At 43.9% G+C, this 22537-nt stretch overlaps 1 protein-coding gene across 2 annotated transcripts in view; it reads right to left on the bottom strand.

Moving 5' to 3' along the window:
- Positions 1–7611: 7611 nt before the first annotated feature.
- The window catches only part of LOC126183589 (uncharacterized), a 66881-nt gene continuing 51955 nt past the window's right edge, over positions 7612–22537 (bottom strand). Inside the window, exon 4 of one of the 2 annotated variants that reach the window (XM_049925698.1) lies at positions 7612–8042. In XM_049925698.1, the coding sequence (XP_049781655.1) occupies positions 7977–8042 (66 nt within the window). In that variant the 3' untranslated portion in view covers positions 7612–7976. The remainder of the gene's footprint in view (positions 8043–22537) is intronic. The other variant, XM_049925690.1, reaches the window with a different exon arrangement.

The following is a 22537-nucleotide window of genomic DNA, read 5'->3' as shown; positions in this document are numbered from 1 at the left end:
AAACCAGTTGTTTTGGCTGTTGATGCATCTTCTCACAGCATCAGAGCAGTTCTGTTGCACCGCATTAATTCTGTCGATCGCCCAAACGCTTTTGCGTCTAAGTTGCTCAATTCTGCCCAGCAAAACTATTCTCAAATCGAGAAAGAAGCTTTAGCTATTGTATACGGAGTGACAAAGTTTCATGATTTTTTGTATGGTTGCAAGTTCTATTTGGTCACCGTCCATAAGCCTTTGACATCATTGTTTCACCCGTCAAAGCAGAGTTCTGGCCTGTACTGCACAAAAGTTGCAACATTGGTCTTTGTTTTTGTCTAACTATTACGAAATTTTGTTTCGGCCTATGGCCCAGCATGGCAATGCTGATGCTTTGTCTCATCTGCCTATCGGTCCTGATACAATGTTTGATTCTTCCAAATTGTCTTGCATGTTTATTGATTCGCAAGATAAGGAATTAGCTGATGGTTTTCTGGTGGATTTTCATAGCATTGCTTCTGCGACAGCCGCCGATGCTTCTTTGCAGATTCTTTTGCAGCATATTCGTACTCAATGGCCTCCATCTGCTACGCAGATTCATGATCCACTTGTTCGACGTTACTTTGCTCAACGGCACCACTTGCCTGTACACCATGGTGTTATCTTGTTACGAACTGGTATTGATCAGTCTCGTGTGGTTGTACCTCATTCGTTGCAGTCAGAAATCCTCTGCTTACTGCACACTGGTCATTGGGGTATAGTGCGGACGAAGCAATTAGCGCGTCATCACTGCACTTGGGTCGGCATTGATAATTTGCTTGCTAATTGTCGCTCTTGCGCGTAGCATCAATCTGCTGCCTGTCAGCGCTTCTTTGCAGGGCTGACTCTTACTGCACCTTGGCAGCGCGTTCATGTGGATTTTACGGGTCCTTTCTGGGACACCCACTGGTTGATAGCTATTGATGCGTACAGCAACTTTCCTTTTGCTGTACCTATGTCTTCTACTAGATCTTCCAGTGCTGTTCAGGCTTTGACATCTATTTTTTGTACTGAGGACCTTCCTGAAGTTATTGTCTCCGACAATGGCCCCCAATTTGTGTCCTCCGAGTTTGAAGCATTCTGTGCTGCCAATGACATTCGCCATCTGACCTCAGTCCCATTCCACACCCAGTCGAACGGTGAGGCTGAACGCTTTGTGTGTATGTGTAAGTCACAGATGAGCAAGGTGCACGCCACGCACTCTCGCGAGTGCGCACTCTGGACTTTCCTTGCTTCATATTGCTCCCAGCTACGCAGTACCCGTTCCCCAGCAGAATTGCTACATGGCCGCGCCCATCGATCGCTCCTGCAGCTATTGCACCCGCCGCTGCGGGTTCCCACTGCTTCACCCCATTCTGACTTGGCACTGCATGATTTGGTGACCTATCGCATTTTCTCTGGCAGGCAGTGCTGGGAGCAGGGGCGCATTCTTTGCCAGCTTGGCTGCACCTTATTTGTCATTTCTGGTCCCTCCGGCATTGTCAAGCGACACCAGAACCAGATCCATTTGTGCCGTCCTCGGTTTTCTGCCGCTGGCTGTTTTCTGGCAGAATTGGAGGCTTCGCAGCTTCTGCCGCCTCAGCCAACGACTACACCAATGGCACCTCCACCATTCGTGCCTCCGTCGCCCATCTGGTCTCATGCACCTGGCGGGTGCCTCTCGACGCCGCCACGACCCCACCTCTGGCCGCTGCCGTGTTGCTCCGCAGTGCCGGAACTGATGGACGCTGAGGCTGCCATCACACCGTTGCCCATGGAGGTTGTTGCTCTGCCTCCTCATCCAAGTGTATCCAGTGGCGGTGCGTAGCCTGGGCAGGTTTTCCACGGGGTGTTTCCCTCGCCCCTCACAAGCAATTCAGGGTCACAGGTGGGCAGCATGCCCCAGCAGTTTCGCTATCCGCTCCCTCAGCTGCGCCGCCCCTTGGTCCCTCCACCTGCTGTTGGAAGCCCTACTCAATGACAGTGTGCCGTTTCAGGGGGGAGGAATGTGGTATCGATAGCTACGGTGCCACGGCGTAGGTAAAAGTTCTTAGGTTGGCACTATGACACTGACATCAACAACAGTGCCTCTAGCCAGCACTGTGCAGCTCTACGAGCGCCGCTTCATATTCTGCCCATTTGAGCCCGAGTAGACGACCAAGCAACATTGTTTCTATTTCATAGTGGGCGAGCCAAAACAGATTTGCCTTCGTAACTTCGATTAGCTGTTAGCTTTGATATATGAACGGCTTCGCACCTATGTGCTGATCTGTACATGAAGCTAAGTAATATTATCAGTTGTATATGTTCATACACCAGTAAAGGAGCTTTAACCTATACACAGTACCGAAGCATTTCACCTTTTCCTGCACCTACTCGCGTCCTTCACTCTCGGCCTATTTTGCAGAAGCAGTTCACAGGAGCAGATCCATGTGCCGCCTATCCAGGCAGGATACAAAAATGGTATTAGACGGTGTCCATCTGGATATATCCATTCAGTTTCAGTGGTTTCCAAATGACATTCAGATAAATACAATACATTTGCCAGTATTCTACTTGTAGTTTGATTTTGCTGTATTGGTACTGTAAGTTTACTGTATCTATTTGTGTGGCTTCTTATATTTTGAGGAAAGATGCTAAATGAGTGTTCTTTCAGATCCCTCAATTTGCCTAAGTCAGACTGTTATTCTTTTCAAAGTAGCCATTTCAGCTGTAATTATATACTCCACAGCGCAGTCTTTCATTACCATTAACCTCTAAGAAACATCTAACAAAATCACTGGAAATCAGTGGAGTAAAACAGATACTGCTTTGGTTAGATTGGAAGTTGCATGCTGCCTCCCGCCCCCTGCTCTTCTGTGTGACTCTTCAAGCACATCTACATCTACATGATAACTCTACAATTCACAATTACATGCCTGGCAGAGGGTCAGAGGGTTCATCGAACCACCTTTAAGCTACTTCTCTACTTTTCCTCTGTTAAAACACGCATGAGAAAAATGAAACCTTAAATCTTCCAGTGCAGACTCTCACTTCTCTTATTTTATTACGATAATCATTTTTCCCTGTGTAAGTGTGCACCAATAATATATTTTTACACTCTGGAGAGAAAGATGGTGATTGAAATTTTATGAGAAGGTCCTGATGCAGCAAAAAATGCCTTTATTTAAATGACTGCCACTTCAATTCGTGTATCATATCCATGGCATACGCTCCCTAATTTCATGATAATACAATACATGTGCTGCCCTTCTGTGGAACTTTCTCAATGTCCACCTCCAATCATATCTGATATGGAGCCAACACCACACAGCAACACTCCAGAAAATGGCAGACAACTGTAGTGTACGCATCTCAAAAAGTAAACATGTTTCATTTATACATGTTATGCCAAAAAATCACAGTCTTTGATTTTCTTCCCACACAACCTTATCTCTGTGATTGTTCCAACTTAAGTTATTCATGAATGTAGTCCCCAAGAATTTAGTTGAGTTTACAGCCTTTAGATTTGTGTGATTTATCTTGTACGTGAAATTTAGCGGATTATTTCTAGTGCTCATGTGGATGACTTCACACTTTTTATGATTTACAGTCAGTTGCCACTTTTTGCACATACAGATATTTTGCCTCAATCACTCTTCAATTCATTTTTATCATCTGATACATTACATGATGGTAAATGACAGCATAATCTGAAAACAATCTAAGAGGACTGCTCAGATAGTCTCCTAAATCATTTATGTAGATCAGGAACAACAGATGGCCTATAACACTTCCATGTGGAAAGCCAGCTATTACTTCTGTTTTAGTCAATGTCTTTCTATCAGTTATTAAGAACTGTGACCTTTCAGACAGGAAATCATGAATCCACTAACACAACAGAGATGATAGTCCATAGGTACACAATTTAATTAGAAGTCACTTGTGAAGAATGGCATCAAAAGCCTTCTGGAAATCTGAAAATATAGAATCAATTTGACACCCCTGCCGATAGTAGTCATTACCTCATGAGAATAAAGAGCTAATTGTGTTTCACAAGAATGATATTTGCTGAATCTGTATTGGCTATTTGTCAATAAATAATTTTCTTCAAGATGGTTCATAGTGTACATGCAAAGTTTATATTCCAAAACCCTACTGCATATTGACATTAGTGATACAGGTCTGTAATCCAGTGGATTACTCCTATGTCCTTTCTTGGGTATTGGTGTGACTTGTGCAAGTTTCCAGTCTCTGGGTACGGATCTTTCTGCGAGCAAGCGGTCATATGTGATTGCTAAGTATGGAGCTACTGTATCGACATTCTCTGGAAGGAACCTGACTGGATCATAAGCCTTTCCTTTCTTAACTGTTTTAAGCTGCTGTACTACACGAAGGATATTTATTTTCCAGTTACTCTTGCTGGCAGTTGTTCTTCATTTGAATTCTGGAATATTTACTTTGTCTTCCTTTGTGAAGGAATTTCAGAAAGCTGTATTGAGTGACTCTGCGTTAGTGGCGCTGTCATTATTAACAACATTTTTACAGTGCAGTGAAGGTACCGATTGCATCCTGCTGCTGGTGTACTTTACATACGACCAGAATCTCTTTGGGTTTTTTGCCAGATTTCGAGACAGGGTTTCAGTGTGGAAACTATTAAAGGGATCTCGTATTGAAGTTCACCCTGAATTTCAAGCTTCTGTAAAACACTGCCAATCTTGGGGATTTTCCATTCTTTTAAATATGGCATGCTTTTTCCTTCTGCAGTTGTGTCCTGTGCTGTTTTATGTACCATGGAGGGTAAGTACCATCCCATCAACACTGTATTTATTTATCATAAGGCATACATTAAGAGTTTTTGAATCACAAGAGTAGTTATACATTTACAAAGATTACTAAAGTAAAGCATCCCAACACTTGAACACGGCTGCCCAGCATAACATAGTACAAATAACAATAGTTATAAGCAAATAACAAGGTCTTTTATATAAGGCCTGAGTTTCTCCCAGCATGTGCAATGTTCAAATAACACAGAAATGCAGGCAGGTGCCATCATCAAAAACCACCGACATTTCAATGCGTGACTACCCTGTCATTTTCAAGGCAAAAGTGGAGCAAGACAGCGCTGTACAAGGGAATTTAAAACTTAGGTTTGCAGAGCATCAGTGGTTGTCGATGATGACCTCATGCAGCTGCATTATTGTAAGTTAAAGTCTTTTATGTATTTTATCAAACTACTGGATAGTGTCTGCCCATCTTCTATGGCCCATTCAGATGTGATTCAGAGTAGTCCAAACTGGCTGAGGTTTGTCAAATCCATGGGAGTTTCTCCTCGATTCAGGACAGTAGCAGGCACTGTGCAGTACAGTTTTGCTGCCATCAGATTTCTGCTCATCCGTGGCTCTTAATCCCTTTTCAGCTGTGGTAAGAGTGAGATATCTTTCTTGCTACATGATTCAGTATTGGAGGGTCAGCGTTATAAACAGTATTCCAATATTCACATAATAATAGTGGACTCTTTCATCTGCTATCAGGAGATGGAATGTGACTCAACATGGATAACCAGTATGTAGAAGTAAATTTATTCACCCACTAACAATACACAGATTCATCAAGCAGTACTTCTATCATTTTCACATATGGAATATTTAGCCAAACAGACCCACAGCATTCTGCTGTTGAGGGCACCAGTTCATGTGCTGGTACTCAAATAGTATCTAATGGCAAGCTCTATCTAGTGCCACAGAGCTTAAGAAGGAGTTATTTCTGCTTTTGAGCTTAGCAAATATTCGCATCAAGTGCTCCTTAAAAGAAAGTGTGGAGTCTAAAGTGATCCCATGGTATTTTGGTTGCATATTATGATGAAGTTTTTTTACCTCAAAAGTGACATCCAGTGCTGTGTGGACCATTCTATTGGACAGATGAAGACATCCAAATTCTGTATGAATTTGACTGTAACTTCCATTTATAGAAGTATTGGCATAAAATGTCTGTATCAAAAGTTAAGATTTCTTCAGTTGTTAAAAGATTTTGTGTCAGGGAGCTATTGCCCAGTCACCTGCATACCCAGACATTCTGTTTGGGAGGAATATCAGATATATTTAAATTAAGCATGAGGGGACTGAGGGCAGATACCTGTGGTAAGCCCTTATTCAATACTTTTGGGCACCTAGTATCTTTTCCTAGTGGCAGTAAATGTCTTTGAACTATAACGTTCTCAGTTAGTATTGTTGAACATCTGCACAGAATAACTTTTAATAATTTATAAGGCAGCCCCTGCTTCAAAATACTATCATTTGCTGCTCTTAGCTCAACAAAAGCAATTTATGTTTTCTGCTTCATTTGATTTCCTCCTCCTGTGAATGATCTTAGTGGTAAGACTTGATCAGCACAGCTCCATTCTGGTTGGCATCCAGCTCAACAAAAGGTTCTGAAAGGTCACTGGACTAATCTAACTGTATAGTATTATTCCAAGGAACTTTTAGGTAAGTGCTCAATAGTCGAATTGGCTGATAGTTCTTTGGCTCATAAGATGACTTGCCAGGTTTGAGTATTGCTCTGTTTTTTTTAATTGCTTCATTTTCTATGGGACTGACCAAGTATAATAATGCAGGAGATATTCGGGATGGTTACCATCACTTCCTAGTGCCTTTACAGCTTTGAGTTTTAAAGAGCAACAAAAATTTCAGGTACAGAGAAAGTTCTTGAGAATTCAGATTGCTCATTAGTGTTCTTTTTGAGTGATATAAGTATGCACCTGATGGATCATGTATGAGCTTTATCCCTTGGGGCTCTGGATGTTGAGAATAAATGTGACGCAATTCTATTAACTGATATATGAATGTTGCCCCTTATTATTATTTCATTTCCACCAAACTTCCTTAGCAATGACCATGCTTCTCTACTTGATGTTTGGAGAGTGACTGGACTGAACAGTCTCTATTCATCTTCTATATACAGTTATATTGAAGTTACTAAGTAGGTTATCTGCTATTCCTGGATTACCACTTTTTATAAATGCACCATACTGTTTCTCGTTAGTTTCACTTCACTGCTTGTGGTAGAATTTAGAGATTGCTTTGTCTGCTGTAGTTATCATAGCTCCAACAACCTCCTTTTGGGGGAAACCAAATGAGTCATTTGTCCAGATGTTTAGCACATAAATTCCACTTTGCTTTTCTAATGTTCTATCTAAGTTGTGGAAAGGATGATAGGAGTTTAATACCTGCCCCAGTTTCAATTAAAATTGGACTGAGTTGGCTGTGTGGGAAGTCTCGTAACACAAGATGGGAAGAGATAGTTTGCATCTGAACTTGTTGAGTTGCTGGACTCTAGAAGTCTGGAGGTTCAATCCCTAATCTGGTCCCGGGTTTTATTCTATCATTTATCATTTTTGCAGCCTTTGTTATGATACATAAGCATAAAAAATGCCAAGTGGCACCCTGGCTAAATTGTATAATTCCCCCTACGGCTGTCTGGGTAAATCAGTCCAACAGGGCATACCACCAGGAATAGGGCCATGCTTCATAAAGCACTGCTGTGTCAAACAAACCTTGAGGTTGAGGATTGAGAACAGCTTCACTTAGTCTAGAAAGTAAAACAACTGCGTGTTTAAATACAATCATTTTATTTAAGCACAAGTTATTTGTAATATCAAATATTGTCATTTGAGGAGGGAATACATACTGTGAGCAAAGATATCAAATACTGTTAACCATTTGAAAATGCAATAACATTTAAATGCATTTATATTACTAACAAGTATAGTATGGAATAAATATTTATGTGTATAAAATATAAGTACAACGTATAAAATGAGATGATTAGATAGCTATCAAAATCATCAGACAATTGAACAGTGAGCAAAGAGCATATTTGCAATATATGCAAGAAGAACAGCACACAATTAGTTCAGTGGGATACAGTGAGCAAACTTGCAAATACTGTTGTTTAAAATTTTCATATATGTGTAAGATTACTGGTGAAAGCAAAAAAGCTTTGTAGTCTTATGGTGCATCTGACTCCGATGTCTCTCCAAGAGCTTCTAAGCTTGGACGGCTTCCTGAGGATATCTATAAACACAGAATAAAGCAAATTGATACGTAATAAACAGAAATTACTTGCCAATTAATTAATTTATTTATTTATTCTTTAGTTAATTCTTCAAGCTGGTAATTATTGTGTTAGTGCATTTTGTCACTGGCTGTAATTTAGACAACAATCTGGTATACAAATGCACAGTACCATCATTTTCATTGCTACTTGGCAATCATTTCTTCCACATAGTTTGTCTAAATGTCATCGCCACTATCTAATGACTATAGCTCTTACATATTCTAATACCTATGTCATTAAGTTAAATCAGTATCGCAATAATCTGTTCGAATGACTGCTGCATGAAATACTGCTCTACATGACATTCGGACTGCAATATAACACTTTTTCCCCCTTGTGACTCTGTATACTCCTAATACAAATTTTCTTTGTGAATTAGGAAAGAAAAGATCTTTCTGCTGTAAAGTGGAAATTCCAAATGTCAACAGACAGGAGGCCAACACAATTTTATTGGTGAGTTTATCCACTGTGTAGCATTCACATGTTACATTCAGTTGGCATCTTAGAGGTTTAATACTATGGCTACTATGATGCTGAGGCTAAATCATATTAAATTAGAACTTTATGATTTAATGCAATGTCTCATTGTTACAAATGAAGAGCAATGGTGAGGATCTTGGACAATGTAAATCAATGTGTGAGCAGAGAGATTACTTTAAAATGTTCACAAGGAAAGTTGGGAGGCACACATCACAGGCTACGACGCTGATATATGTGTGGGAAGCAGGCTGTGGCTTGCAATATCCTGAAACACTTAAACCAATATTAAACACACTAAGGTGATATTGAGGTAACATCTGGGGATGGTACGAACAGATTTAGCTTTTTCAACACCAATGGACAGATGAAGAAGCTGTGAGGTAAAGGAGGGAATAGTGAGATTTTCTGAAACAGACTGACAGACTAATGATGCATAAATTTGGAACATAAACTTCTCCATTTTCCTCAATGCTCCCAACAACGCTATGCCACCAACCTGTTCTAGTCCTCTCCTTTTCTTTGAATATTATCCTCCGTTCCTTTCAGCCGCTAATTACGTGATCTTCTTCGGGGCCTTTTTGCATTGGAGCCTCAGTCCATGAATCTTCCTTCGTATTCTAGCAAATGTCTATACCACCTAAGACTTGCTGATTTTGTATGTTCCTGTAAGATTACTTCCTTTACCATCTCCCTCATTACTCCAACTCTGCTCTGAAATTTCATTTCATATGCCTGTAATTGCTTAAATCACTTTGCTTCATTGTCCAACATCAGTCATGATAGGCAAATAGCAGGATCAATATATAATTTTGTTAATCTTCTATGGTACAGCTTTATTTAACAGAAGGCTCCTGACAGTTCAGAAATGCTTTTGCTTGCTCTAGCTCTCCCTTGTCTTCCTCATCATTTGTTCCACTTGTATCCACTGTGCATCCACCATATTTGAAATGTCACCTGTTTTCAGCTGTTCTCCTGACAGATTGTCAGATTTCAATTTTAAAACTTTCTCCAGAAACAGGAAAAGACTACTTTTATTCATCAAATCAATGCCAGCTGCAGAAGACAACCTTTCCATCTGGGGGGGGGGGGGGGGGGGGGGAACACACACACACACACACACACACACACACACACACACACACAGAGAGAGAGAGAGAGAGAGAGAGAGAGAGAGAGAGAGAGAGAGAGAGAATATATCAACCTACATAATAAGTAAACAAAATCTATTAGAAAATTTTTAACATGAAGCCTCCATAAATATTTGAAGCTATCATCACTGAGGAACAAATACATTCTAGGAAGGGAGCTCCTATGCTAATAATGTCTCATTCACGGTTTATGTAATCTCCAGCATACTGATAAAGTATCACACCCCACTTTTTTAAGGACCTAACCAACTTTGATGTTAGACTGTGGAAACAACAGCCAGAACATTTTAACATCGCAGAGGATGTGGAGGGATCAAAATTCACAAGATGCCTTACAAATACTGATGGCCAACAATTAATATTTTTTACAATTGGCAACCTTTGAAGTCCATAAGATTAGAAAAAGGTGATGGCTCTTATGGGAAAACAGACTGTTAGATAAAAAGTTACAATAGAAGAAAAATTGTTAAACGAGTGTCTAATTTCACTTATAGGAGTGCTGCAAGTCATATCCAAATGATGTAGAGACTGAATAAAGTGTGCAAACCAAATGGGAGAATCCTTCAAAATAAAGCCTGGAGGGACTTATACACCTGCCAAAAAAAGAAAGAAATTGAATCTCACAAAAGTGGAGAAGGAAATGAAATAAAACTTCACAGAATGAGAGAGACTGTGATGTTATTTCTGTTGTTACAAAATTGAGTCAAATTTCAAAGACCTTAGCATTATGAGCCCAACTATCAGTATGAGACTGCATCTTCTCTGGTCTACTGTATGCAATGATTCTGTTGGAAATTATGTCGTAAGGCCATTCTATCCTCTCCTGAGGCAAACTCAACCCCAACTGTTGTAGCTTATCCTAGATACTATAGGTACTGACAGAGAAACAGAATTGACGTCCGAGTTGCCCCCTCCCTGGACACACACTATTGGGGCCTGATTGGGGGATCCTGCTGGCCATGAGAGCATAAGAGTGCCTCAACATCGTGAGACAGTTTATAGACACGCGTGCCATGTGTGGATGAGCACTGTCACGTTGAAAAATAGCAAGACACTACTGTAACACAAGAAGTTACACACGAGAATGCAGACTGTCAGTGACTGTAGTAACACTGTTCACGTTACGTCGCACTTCACTTAGCGTAGACCGGGACTGTGTCCTAGGCATGCCCGATGTTGACTGACTGCGCACGGCCTGTCCTGCCGGAGTTGTTGTTGTTGTTCTTGTTGTTACGCCGGCAGAGGTCGCGTCCGAATTCTCGCGTGCCCTCTGGTGGACGGGACTCTACTGGCGGCAACTACCGTCCGTGACGCGCCGTGCCAATGTGCGCCTCCCGCGATCTTTCTGGTGGCTACTACACTCCTCCTCCTTCGGGGGGTGAAGCCACTGTGATCCACTGCGTCGGAAGGTGGAGCGTCAGGCAGGAGCGATGACCTCCACATCCATTGGATGGCCGGAGTCGAGGGGATCTGCCAACCCTCGAGCTGGAACCTTCGAATACGGCTGGAAGTGACCCACACGAAGAGGCCCCCGTCGTCCCACAACCGGAGCCCGGGACAGCACGGGCGACAAGCTGTCGAAGTCTGGATCCTGTTCCACATCAGGAGGGGCAAGACCCAGTGGCGGGGACGAAGAGGAAGGGACGACCACAGGGGAACTAGCCCCCTGCGAAACCGGGCCGGCTAGGGGGGCCGGCTCTCGCTGGGGCATCGCGAATGACGGCGATGCCGGTGCTGGAGCCACTGGAGGCTGCCAAGGCTGAGAACCATCGCAGTGTGGCAGAGTCACAGCGGGGAGAGGAGGTAACGTCCCCTGTGAAACCAATACAGGTGCCGGCAATGGGGAAGCCGGTGTCCGAGAGGTCGGAGGGTGGGTGCCCGAACGTGGACGGAGCTGATTTTGGTGACGACGTACCACCCGGTTCCCCGCCTGCAAGGTATAGAGCCTGCGGCCATGGCGGTGCAGGACCACCGCTGGTATCCAATGTGGATTGCGACCAAACCCACGGGCCCAGACTGACATACCCAGTGGAAAGCCAGGTACTCCGTTTTGTGAAGACTGGTGAGGACCAGGCTGGAGGAGGTGCAGCAGAGTCCTAGGTTGACGCCCATGGAGGAGCTCTGTGGGGCTGCGGTCTCCCATTGTTGTGGTCCGGTATGCCGTCAAGAAAAACGTCAATGCTTCCTCGGCAGGAAATTCGTGCACATACTTTTTCATCTGCGTCTTAAAGGTGCGCACCATGCGCTCAGCTTCCCCATTCGATTGTGGATGGAACGGGGGAGAGCAAACGTGCCGAATACCGAAGCGCCTACAAAAATCCTGGAAGTCTGCGAAAGAAACTGCGGTCCATTGTCCGAGACCAGGGTGATTGGCAGACCTTCCACAGAAAAGATTTTTGCTAGTGCCTGGATTGCAACTTCTGAAGTGGTTGAGGAGCAGCGAACCACATATGGGAATCGGGAATAAGCATCAATGACAATGAGCCAAAAGCCATTGAGAAACGGGCCCGCAAAATCGATGTGAACACGTTCCCACGCCAGGGTTGCCGGCGGCCATGAAGAGAACGCTGCCCTGGGAGATGCTTGTTGGCTCGCACACTGGGAACAAGCGGCCACCAAGTGCTCAATTTCTCTGTCAATACCGGGCCAGTACGCATGTCTGCGAGCCAAGGTTTTAGTACGGGAAACATCCCAGTGCCCCGCATGTAATAACTTGAGGACCTCCCTTCGTAAACTTGCAGGAACAACCACGCGAGGAGCTGTATCATCGGTAGCCAGAAGGAGAACTCCTTCCAAGACCAAGAGACGGTCTCGTAGAAGAAAATAATTACGAAGAGGGTCCGAGGCCCAGCCCGGAGGGCGGGACGACCACCCCTGCTGAATGAGGCGAACTACTTGCCGGAGAACCGGGTCAGCCGCCGTTTCCCTGGCGACTCGAGAACTAGTGATCGGGAAGCCATCAACCGCTTGGCAGGACGCCACATCCAAATGAAAACACATAATCTCCTCTCGATCAAATGTAGGGTCCGGGCCCACCGGAAGACGGGAAAGAGCGTCGGCGTTGGCATGCTGGCCTGTAGGGCGAAAACGAATGTCATAATGGTACTTAGAGAGGAACAAGGCCCAGCGCTGTAGTCTGTGGGCCGCCCTATCCGGAATCTGAGAGGCGGGGCCAAATAACGATATTAACGGCTTATGGTCAGTGATTAACTGAAACTTCGTGCCATACAAGAAAGGGTGTAACTTGGTATCAGCGTAGACAATGGCCAAAGCCTCTTTTTCCATCTGGGAGTAATGGGCCTGCGCGGGACTAAGCATTTTCGACGCAAACGCCAGTGGTTGCTCGGAACCATCTGCGTTGCGATGGGCCAGGACCGCCCCCACCCCATACTGCGAAGCATCCGTAGCCAGGACCAACGGCTTATGGGGATCAAAAGTAGCCAAACAAGGGGCTGACGTGAGGAGGCCCTTCAACGAGGTGAACGCTCGCTCGCATGCAGGCGACCAATCAAAAGGAACACCCTTGTGCAGAAGGCAGTACAGGGGGTGGGCTATAGTGGAAGCCCTGGGTATGAACCGGTGGTAATAGGCTATCTTGCCTAAAAATGCTTGTAACTCCTTCAGCGAAGTGGGCCGAGGAAGGTTGACGATACCGTGGACCAAACTTCCTAGTGGCTGGATGCCGTGCCGAGATATGGTGTAGCCCACATACTCAATGGACGGTTGGAAGAAGGTTGACTTATGCAGGTTGCAACACAAGCCCACAGACCTGAATTTGAGAAAGAGGGTGCGAAGGTTGTGCAAGTGGTCCGTCATGCTGCGGCCCGTGACAATGATGTCATCCAGGTAATTAATACAATGAGGGATTGTCGACGTGACATGCTCAAGATAACGCTGGAATATCGCCGGGGCACTGGATATCCCAAAAGCCAACCGCTGGTATTGGTAAAGGCCAAACGGGGTGTTGACGACTGCCAGCCGTTTGGAGTCCTCATCAAGTGGTATCTGATGATAAGCCTCTGACAGATCGATTTTCGAAAAATAGTGGCCTCCCGCCACGGCGGAGAACAAAGCACGAGGCAAAGGATAGGTGTCCACCACCAATTGGGAATTAATGGTGGCCTTAAAATCGCCACAAAGACGTAATTTTCCTGAGGGCTTCTTGACAATAACGAGGGGTGAAGCCCACTCACTGGAAGAAATGGGAAGAACGATCCCTAGGGCTGTCAGCCGGTCGAGCTCTTCCTTTACCTGAGGGCGGAGAGCCAAGGGGATCTGCCTCACGCATAGAAAACGCGGGCGAGCAGACGCCTTCAACGTTAAGTGAGCTTCAAAATCTGAAACATGCCCCAGGCCCTCCTCAAAAATATCTGGAAAGTCTGAGATCAAAGATTCCAATGAGTGATAGGGAACGTCTTCGGAGACCAACTGTATGGGGAAAACCGAAAGCTTGAAAGGCATCCAGGCCAAAAAGGTTAGCGGAGCTCGCATCACTGACAACAATAAAAGTAATAGGCCGAGTGACTGATTTGTAAGTCACGTCGGTAGTGAATTGACCCAGGAGGGGAATGAACTGTTTACCATAACCGCGTAGACGCCGGTAAACTGGCGCCAACGGGGGCGATCCAAGGTCGGAATACGTTTGTGCATTCAACAACGAAACTGCCGCGCCCGTATCTACCTGCAGGTGTAACCGGCACGACCAAACAGACACCTCGATAAAAAGTTTGCGTGCCGATGCGTCGGGAGCCTGGCCCGATGAAACTTCCTGAATGTCAACATCCATGTCCTCTGTACTTGCTTCCTTCGATTCCTTTGAGGCTGAGCGGCAAACTTTAGCAATGTGACCGTTTTTATGACATTTGCAACAAACGGCCCAACGCTGGGGGCACTTTGACCGATCGTGATGTATATAGCACGACGCACAGGACGGCAACAGGGGCCGGCAGCCGGAATTCTGTTTACGCGCCGCGCGGGAGCGGCCGGATTGTACCGCTCGCACGTCGTCCACCCCGGACACAGTGGACGCGGCCGCGCCGCCCTGAACCTCCGCGACGTCGCACCACGCCTCCAGCTGTTGACCTGCTGCGTGAGAGACTTCATACGATTGAGCAATGGACAGGACTTCTTTGAGGGAAGGGTCTTCTAACTGCAGGGCCCGTTGCCGGACCTCCCGATCAGGGGCCGAACGAACAATGACGTCGCGGACCATAACATGGGCATACGACTCCCGCGACTGCTCCGTGACAAAATGACACTTGCGACTAAGACCGTGCAGGGTAGCGGCCCACGCCTGGTAAGACTGATGGGGCTGTTTCTTGCATTGATAGAACTCGACCCTAGCCGCCACAACATGCGTGCGGCGGCGATAATATGAAGACAGCAATGAACACAATGCGTCAAACGACAAGGACGAGGGTTCCTGCAACGGCGCTAGCTGCCGCAAAACTTGATACAGCGAGGGAGATATCCAAGACAAGAAGAGAGCACGACATACCTCCGCATCGGCAACATGAAACGCCTGGAAATGCTGCCGAAGGCGATGTTCATATGCGTCCCAATCCTCTGCCGTCTCGTCATACGGGGGAAAGGGAGGAGGGAACTGCGCCGGAGCAGACGGCGTGGAGAGCAACGCCGGAAGCACTTGTTTCATGGTGGCCATGAGCTCCGTCTGCTGCGCAACCAAAACCCGCACCAAATCCTCCATGCCGTGGAGAAACTGCGAACCGGAACAACGACGCAACACGCGAAAGAACGACCCTACTCGTCGCCAATTGTGTAGTAACACTGTTCACGTTACGTCGCACTTCACTTAGCGTAGACCAGGACTGTGTCCTAGGCATGCCCGATGTTGACTGACTGCGCACGGCCTGTCCTGCCGGAGTTGTTGTTGTTGTTCTTGTTGTTACGCCGGCAGAGGTCGCGTCCGAATTCTCGCGTGCCCTCTGGTGGACGGGACTCTACTGGCGGCAACTACCGTCCGTGACGCGCCGTGCCAATGTGCGCCTCCCGCGATCTTTCTGGTGGCTACTACAGTGACATATCACTGTTCTATCATAGTTCCCTCAATCACTATCAACCATGTCTCAAGTTATACCCTATGGTTCTCCAAGCCATGATGCCAATAGTAACACTGCTGAGTCTCTCCAAAATATTGGAAGAATGTGAACTCGCCCCAGGTCACTGTCATAATCAGCAAAAATGGCCATCCATAATAGTGTAGAACCCCATTTCACACTGAAAACAACGTGAAGCCATTCTTCAGCACTCTGTGCTTCCTGGTTACTGCACCATGCTGAATCCAGCCATTTGTGTTGTGGTGTTAATGGAAACCTACACATGGGATGGTAATTCCTTATTCTGGCTGCTTCTAGTTTCCAACCAATAAAATTCAATGACACAGAATGTGGCAGGGAGTTCATGGAATTCAAAGAAGGTGTTATGCTTGGTGGACAACATGGTGATCCTCCTATGTGGTGTTATTTTGGAGAGGCTCAGCAGTGTTACTATTGGCGTCACGGCATGGAGAGCCATCGGGTGTGACTTCAGGTCATGGTTGATAGTGGTTGAGGGAACTCTGATAGAACAGTGGTATGTCACTGACAATCTGCATGCTCATGTGTAACTTCTCACTCTACAGTATTGTCTTGCTATTTTTAACATGACAGAGCTCATCAACACATGGCATGTGTCTCTATAAACTGTCTGCTTGATGTTGAGGCGCTCTCATGGCTAGCAGGATCCCCAGGTCAGGCCCCAATAGAGTGTGTCGGGGGAGGGGGCAACTCGGATGTCAATTCTGTTCCTCTGACAGTATCTAGGATAAGCTACAACAGTTGGGGTCAAGATTGCCTCGGAAGAGGATACAATGGCTTTATGACATTGTTTCCAACAGAATTACTGCATACATTAGACCAGAGAGGATGCAGTGTCATACTGATAAATGGGCTCATAATACTAATTTCTTTGAAATTTGACTCAAATTTATAATAACTGAAATAACATCACATTCTCTCTCATTCTGTGAAGTATTATTCTATTTCTTCCTCCACTTTTAAGAGATTCAATTTCTTTCTTTTTTTGTCAGGTAGTGTATAAGTCACCCCAGGATTTATTAAATTGACAATTTTGTGACTAATCTCTATTTCATTTGGATATGACTTGCAGCAGTCTGAGACTGGAACCCTGGCAAGTATGCCTGTCCTCACTTTCCCATGTATTCCAACAACAGTCTTCAGTCACATCTGAATGGCCCACAAATCCGGATATCACATAATTCTACCAGGTAATCAGTTAGAGGCCTGCAATGAGGCCACTTTCAAACTCTATCTGCTGCTGATAATGGTGCCTCACTTGACAAAGCAGTATCTCCGTGTCCTTCACAGCAACAATCCAACATCTGAAGCTGTTCATGGCCCCTCACCCCTGCATAACTACTGCAACCTGCAGCCACTGGAACCTGCTTGCTGTAATCAAGCCTTCACCTCCCACTACAATTTTTACCCCTCACCTTTCATCCATGGTCAAATCGAAGATCTGTTGATTCCTCAAGATATGTCCTAAAAACAATTCCTTCTTTTAGTGAAGCTATGTGATAAATTCCTTTTTTCCCCAGATCAATTCAGTATGCCCTCATTGGTTATCCAATGTACCCATCTAATCTTCAGCATTCCTCTGTAGCACCATGTATCAAAAGCTTCTATGCTCTTCCTGGTTGAACTGCTTACTGTCAAAGTTTCACTTCCATATAAGGTGACACTACACGTATCATCAGAAAAGACTTCATAACATTTAAATTTATATTTCACATTTACAAACTTCTCTTTCTCAGAAATGCTTTTCTTGGTACTGTCAGTCTATATTTTATATCCTCTCTACTTCAACTATTGTCACTTATTTTACTACCCAAATAACACAATTCATCTGCTACTTTTAGTGTTTCATTTTCTAATCTAGCTATCTCAGTGTCATCTGATTTATTTTGACTACATTCTGTTACTCTCGTTTTATGTTTGTTGATGCTAATTTCATAATATCTTTTCAAGATACTATCCACTTTGTTTGACTGCTCATCCAAATCCTTCAGCTTTTCGCCATCAAACATCAAAGCTTTTATACCTTTTCCCTCAACTTGAATTCTCTTTCCGAAATTTTTCTTGGTTTCCTTTACTACTTGCTCAATATACAGACTGAACAACATCAGTGATACGCTACAACTCTGTCTCATACTCTTTGCTCTTCTTGTCGACTGCTTCCTTTTCATGTCCTTCAACTACAATAATTGCTCTCTGGTTTGCGAATAAGTTGTAGATAACCTTCTCCTTCAAATATTTTGTATCTACTTTCAGAATTTCAAGCTGTGTATTCCAATAAACACTGTCAAAAGCTTTTCCTAAATGTACAAATACTATAAACGTGGACTTGTCTATCTTTAGCCCACCTTACAAGACATCATAGGGGCAGAATTGCCTCATATGTTCCTACATTTCTCTAGAACCCAAACTGATCATTTACAAGGTTGACTTTACCAATTTTTCCATTCTTCTGATACTAGACATCAGTATTCTGCAAGCATGACTTATTATATTGATGATTTAGTAACAGTCACATCTGTCAGCACCTGCTCTCTTTGCAATTGGAATTGGAGTTATAACATTCTCCTTGAAGACTGAGGGTATTTCGACTGTCTCACATATCTTGCCTGCTTGGTGGAATAGTTTTGTCATGGGTGGCTCTCTCAAGGATGGCCTGGGATATTTCATACATTAGCTGGGTACTGGAACAGCAATTTGATAGGGTTTGGAAGGATTGTGGAAAGTATGTTCCTCATTTCTGGGCACAATGATAAGTGCTGAATAACTGGTGAAGGATATGATTGTTCCAGCCCACGGTCATAATGGGTGATGAGGGGGTTTTTCCTTTGCATTTATTTCATGGGGGTGGTCTGAGGGTTACAGGGAATGTGTGGACATCTCATGGGAAATCTGTCTGTGACCTAGGTGTGAGGGGTTATACTGCCTGCAGGATTAGAAAAGCTTCTAGCATAGCATAGCATAGCATACTGATCAACTTAAATGGCTACTTCAAAACTCATGCCATCTGAATCTTTCCTGAATTACATAGATGAGAATTCTCCTTGCAACACACCCTTCTATCACCTAATACTCCTCCTGTCAATCTCTGCTAGTCCCCGTCCAACACTGACCTCCACCCCTGCGACCACAACCACCTGTTTCATTCATCCTGTTCTCATACCCTCCTCTCTGCAGTCCTGTCTTTCTTGGTTCTATCTCCCCCTCCCAATCCACTCCTCCATGTCACTGTGTGCTGCGCACTGCAGGCGCAAAAACAACTGAGGTCACAAGCGCCCTTGTCATAACCTTGTTGTTGTTGTTGTTGTGGTCTTCAGTCCTGGGACTGGTTTGATGCAGCTCTCCATGCTACTCTATCCTGTGCAAGCTTCTTCACCTCCCAATACGTACTGCAGCCTACATCCTTCTGAATCTGTTTAGTGTATTCATCTCTTGGTCTCCCTCTACGATTTCTACCCTCCACGCTGCCCTCCAATGCTAAATTGGTGGTCCCTTGATGCCTCAGAACATGTCCTACCAACCAATCCCTTCTTCTTGTCAAGTTGTGCCACAAACTCCTCTTCTCCCCAATCCTATTCAATACTTCCTCATTAGTTACGTGATGTACCCATCTAATCTTCAGCATTCTTCTGTAGCACCACATTTCAAAAGCTTCTATTCTCTTCTTGTCTAAACTATTTATCGTCCATGTTTCACTTCCATACATGGCTACACTCCATACAAATACTTTGAGAAACGACTTCCTGACACTTAAATCTATACTCGATGTTAACAAATTTCTCTTCTTCAGAAATGCTTTTCTTCCCATTGACAGTCTACATTTTATATCCTCTTTACTTCGACCATCATCAGTTACTTTGCTCCCCAAATAGCAAAACTCCTTTACTACTTTAAGTGTCTCATTACATAATCTAATTCCCTCAGCATCGCCCAACTTAAATCGACTACATTCCATTATCCTCTTTTTGCTTTTGTTGATGTTCATCTTATACCCTCCTTTCAAGACACTGTCCATTCTGCTCAACTGCTCTTCCAAGTCCTTTGCTGTCTCTGACAGAATTACAATATCATCGACGAACCTTAAAGTTTTTATTTCTTCTCCATGGATTTTAATACCTACACCGAATTTTTACTTTGTTTCCTTTATTGCTTGCTCAATATACAGATTGAATAGCATCGGGGTGAGGCTACAACCCTGCCTCACTCCCTTCCCAACTACTGCGTCCCTTTCGTGTGCCTCGACTCTTATAACTGCCATCTGGTTTCTGTACAAATTGTAAATAGCCTTTCGCTCCCTGTATTTTACCCCTGCCACCTTCAGAATTTGAAAGAGAGTATTCCAGTCAACATTGTCAAAAGCTTTCTCCAAGTCTACAAATGCTAGCTTCTACGATAAGTCGTAGGGTCAGTATTGCCTCACGTGTTCCCATATTTTTATGGAATCCACACTGATCTTCCCCAAAGTCGGCTTCTACCAGTTTTTCCATTCGTCTGAACAGAATTCGCGTTAGTACTTTGCAGCCATGACTTATTAAACTGATAGTTCGGTAATTTTCACATCTGTCAACGCCTGCTTCCTTTGGGATTGGAATTATTATATTCTTCTTGAAGTCTGAGGGTATTTCGCCTGTCTCATACATCTTGCTCACCAGATGGTAGAGTTTTGTCAGGACTGGCTCTCCCAAGGCTGTCAGTAGTTCTAATGGAATGTCATCTACTCCCGGGGCCTTGTTTCGACTCAGGTCCTAAATGTCTGTCTTAGAACACTAATAAGTAAAAGACTTAAAAGTGACATGTTAAGCCCAATCATAGGAAGGAAAGAGAGCTGAAAACAATGACTTCCCCTTGGAGAAGGTCCACAAAATATGCTGTAGAGACAGAGGTGGTCACAACCCAAAGGTTAAATGCCCTTTGCCATATTGTTACGAAGAATAAAAACTAAAATGCATTTGACACCCTGCACATCATTCACTAAAACTGCCGAAAACTCAGACGGCAAACACATTGATTTTTTTTTTTTTTTTTAAAAAAAAAAGAGGCATTTGGTCAGGAAAATGCAAACCATCAAAGGCTGATGACAATGAGCACAAAGTGGTGGGGAATCATCACTTAACAAATGATGATGGCTAAAATGACAGTGCCCAATATGCAACCTCTTTTATTATTTTTATTATTTTTTTATTGTAGCATACTTCCTGCCTGTTGGTCCAATGGACATTTTGATGCCTAGATACATGTCATGGCAATCTTTGTCTTGGCACATCTGAACAGATTTTCAGAGGCTGGTCCAATATTATCTATTTGCACAATATGAGAAACTCATAGCAGATCTGCTTTCAAGGCCTTGTAATCAGCTATTGCTCTTTAGGAATTATTCACAGCCTGTAAATGAGCATTATGTTTCTTGTCTCTATATGGGCGCAATTCACTTTCACATTCAGTAAACCAGTCGCTCTGAGTCCTACACTGCCTCTCAAATGTTCTAATAGTTGTTCGCATAATATTTTATTTAGCTAGACACCCCTTTTCTTCAGTGCTCAGTATGCAGTTTCGTCTCAATATCTTCTCCAAACTTTTTATACAACGCATCATCTTGGAAGCCTTTGGTGTTGATCTTCATTCTTCGACAAATGCTCTCAGCTGAATGACTCTTCTTGGGTGTGAACCATGATTTGGTCATAACTCAAGAGTGGTCAGTATCACAGTCAGCACTGTGATATGTATAGGAGTTAAGGACATGATGTAGGTCACATCTTCTGGTCATGATGAAGTCAGCCTGATGCCAATGGCCTGAATATGGGTGTTTCCATGTTAGTAAGTGTTGGTGATGCAGAGAGAAAGAGAGGTGCCAAGTTACCTCAGTCGCTGACCATTCTCGTTCATATTTCCAGTGTCATGTGGGCCAATGCATGTATTCCAGTCCTGGCATTGAAGTCTCCCAGTAACAAGAGCTTATCTGTTCTATGAACATTCTCCAGGCATTTCCACAGATCTCCGTGAAATTTGTCTTTGACTTCAGGTGGTGCTTTCACAGTGGGAACATATGCTGAGATTAATGTGATGGGCCCTGATGATGTCTTTAATCTCAAAGTAGTTAATAATTCAGAAATAGATTTTCGTTGTTTGCAGCAGCTAAGAAGATGTTTCGTACTCCAAAGCCAAATCCATGCTCACACCGTAGTGTTTAGAGAATTTCTGCGTAAATTCTAGAACCACTCAGCCTTCTAACATCTCAAACACATGATATTTTAGAAGTGAGTGTGGGATGATAGAATCCAGCCTACTGCACATCACATGTTTGTGTTTGCAGGTTTGAAATTCAGTCTCGAGAATGTAGATGCGATGGTCGAATGGCAACAACAAGTACTTGTCGGGCGATCCATGGAAATTTTAGTGAAAGTGTACTGAAGAACTATGGAGCTTCTATGTTATTCTGTGCTAATTGTGTCAGTAACCATTGTTATAACAACAAGAACAGTTGAGAAGGTACTCTTGAGAAAAACTCTTGTCTTAGCCTTGTTGAAGGGAAGACGTGTATTATGGTTCATGTTGAGAATGGACATGGTGTTTAAGCCAACTTTCTCTTATATGTAAATTAGTTTGTTTCTAACGTTTGGAGACATGTCAGTCTTACAAAGCAGTATATATTTATATGAAGAGTGAGATTTGTAATATGTCTGAAGTTCAAATATACATCATTAGTTAAAGCAAATGAAATTGGTATGTCTACTT

Source organism: Schistocerca cancellata, chromosome 1 (genome assembly GCF_023864275.1).
Source record: "Schistocerca cancellata isolate TAMUIC-IGC-003103 chromosome 1, iqSchCanc2.1, whole genome shotgun sequence".
Lineage (NCBI taxonomy): Eukaryota > Metazoa > Arthropoda > Insecta > Orthoptera > Acrididae > Schistocerca > Schistocerca cancellata.
Note: the sequence above shows the minus strand (reverse complement) of the source record. Positions and strands in the feature narration are given on the sequence as shown.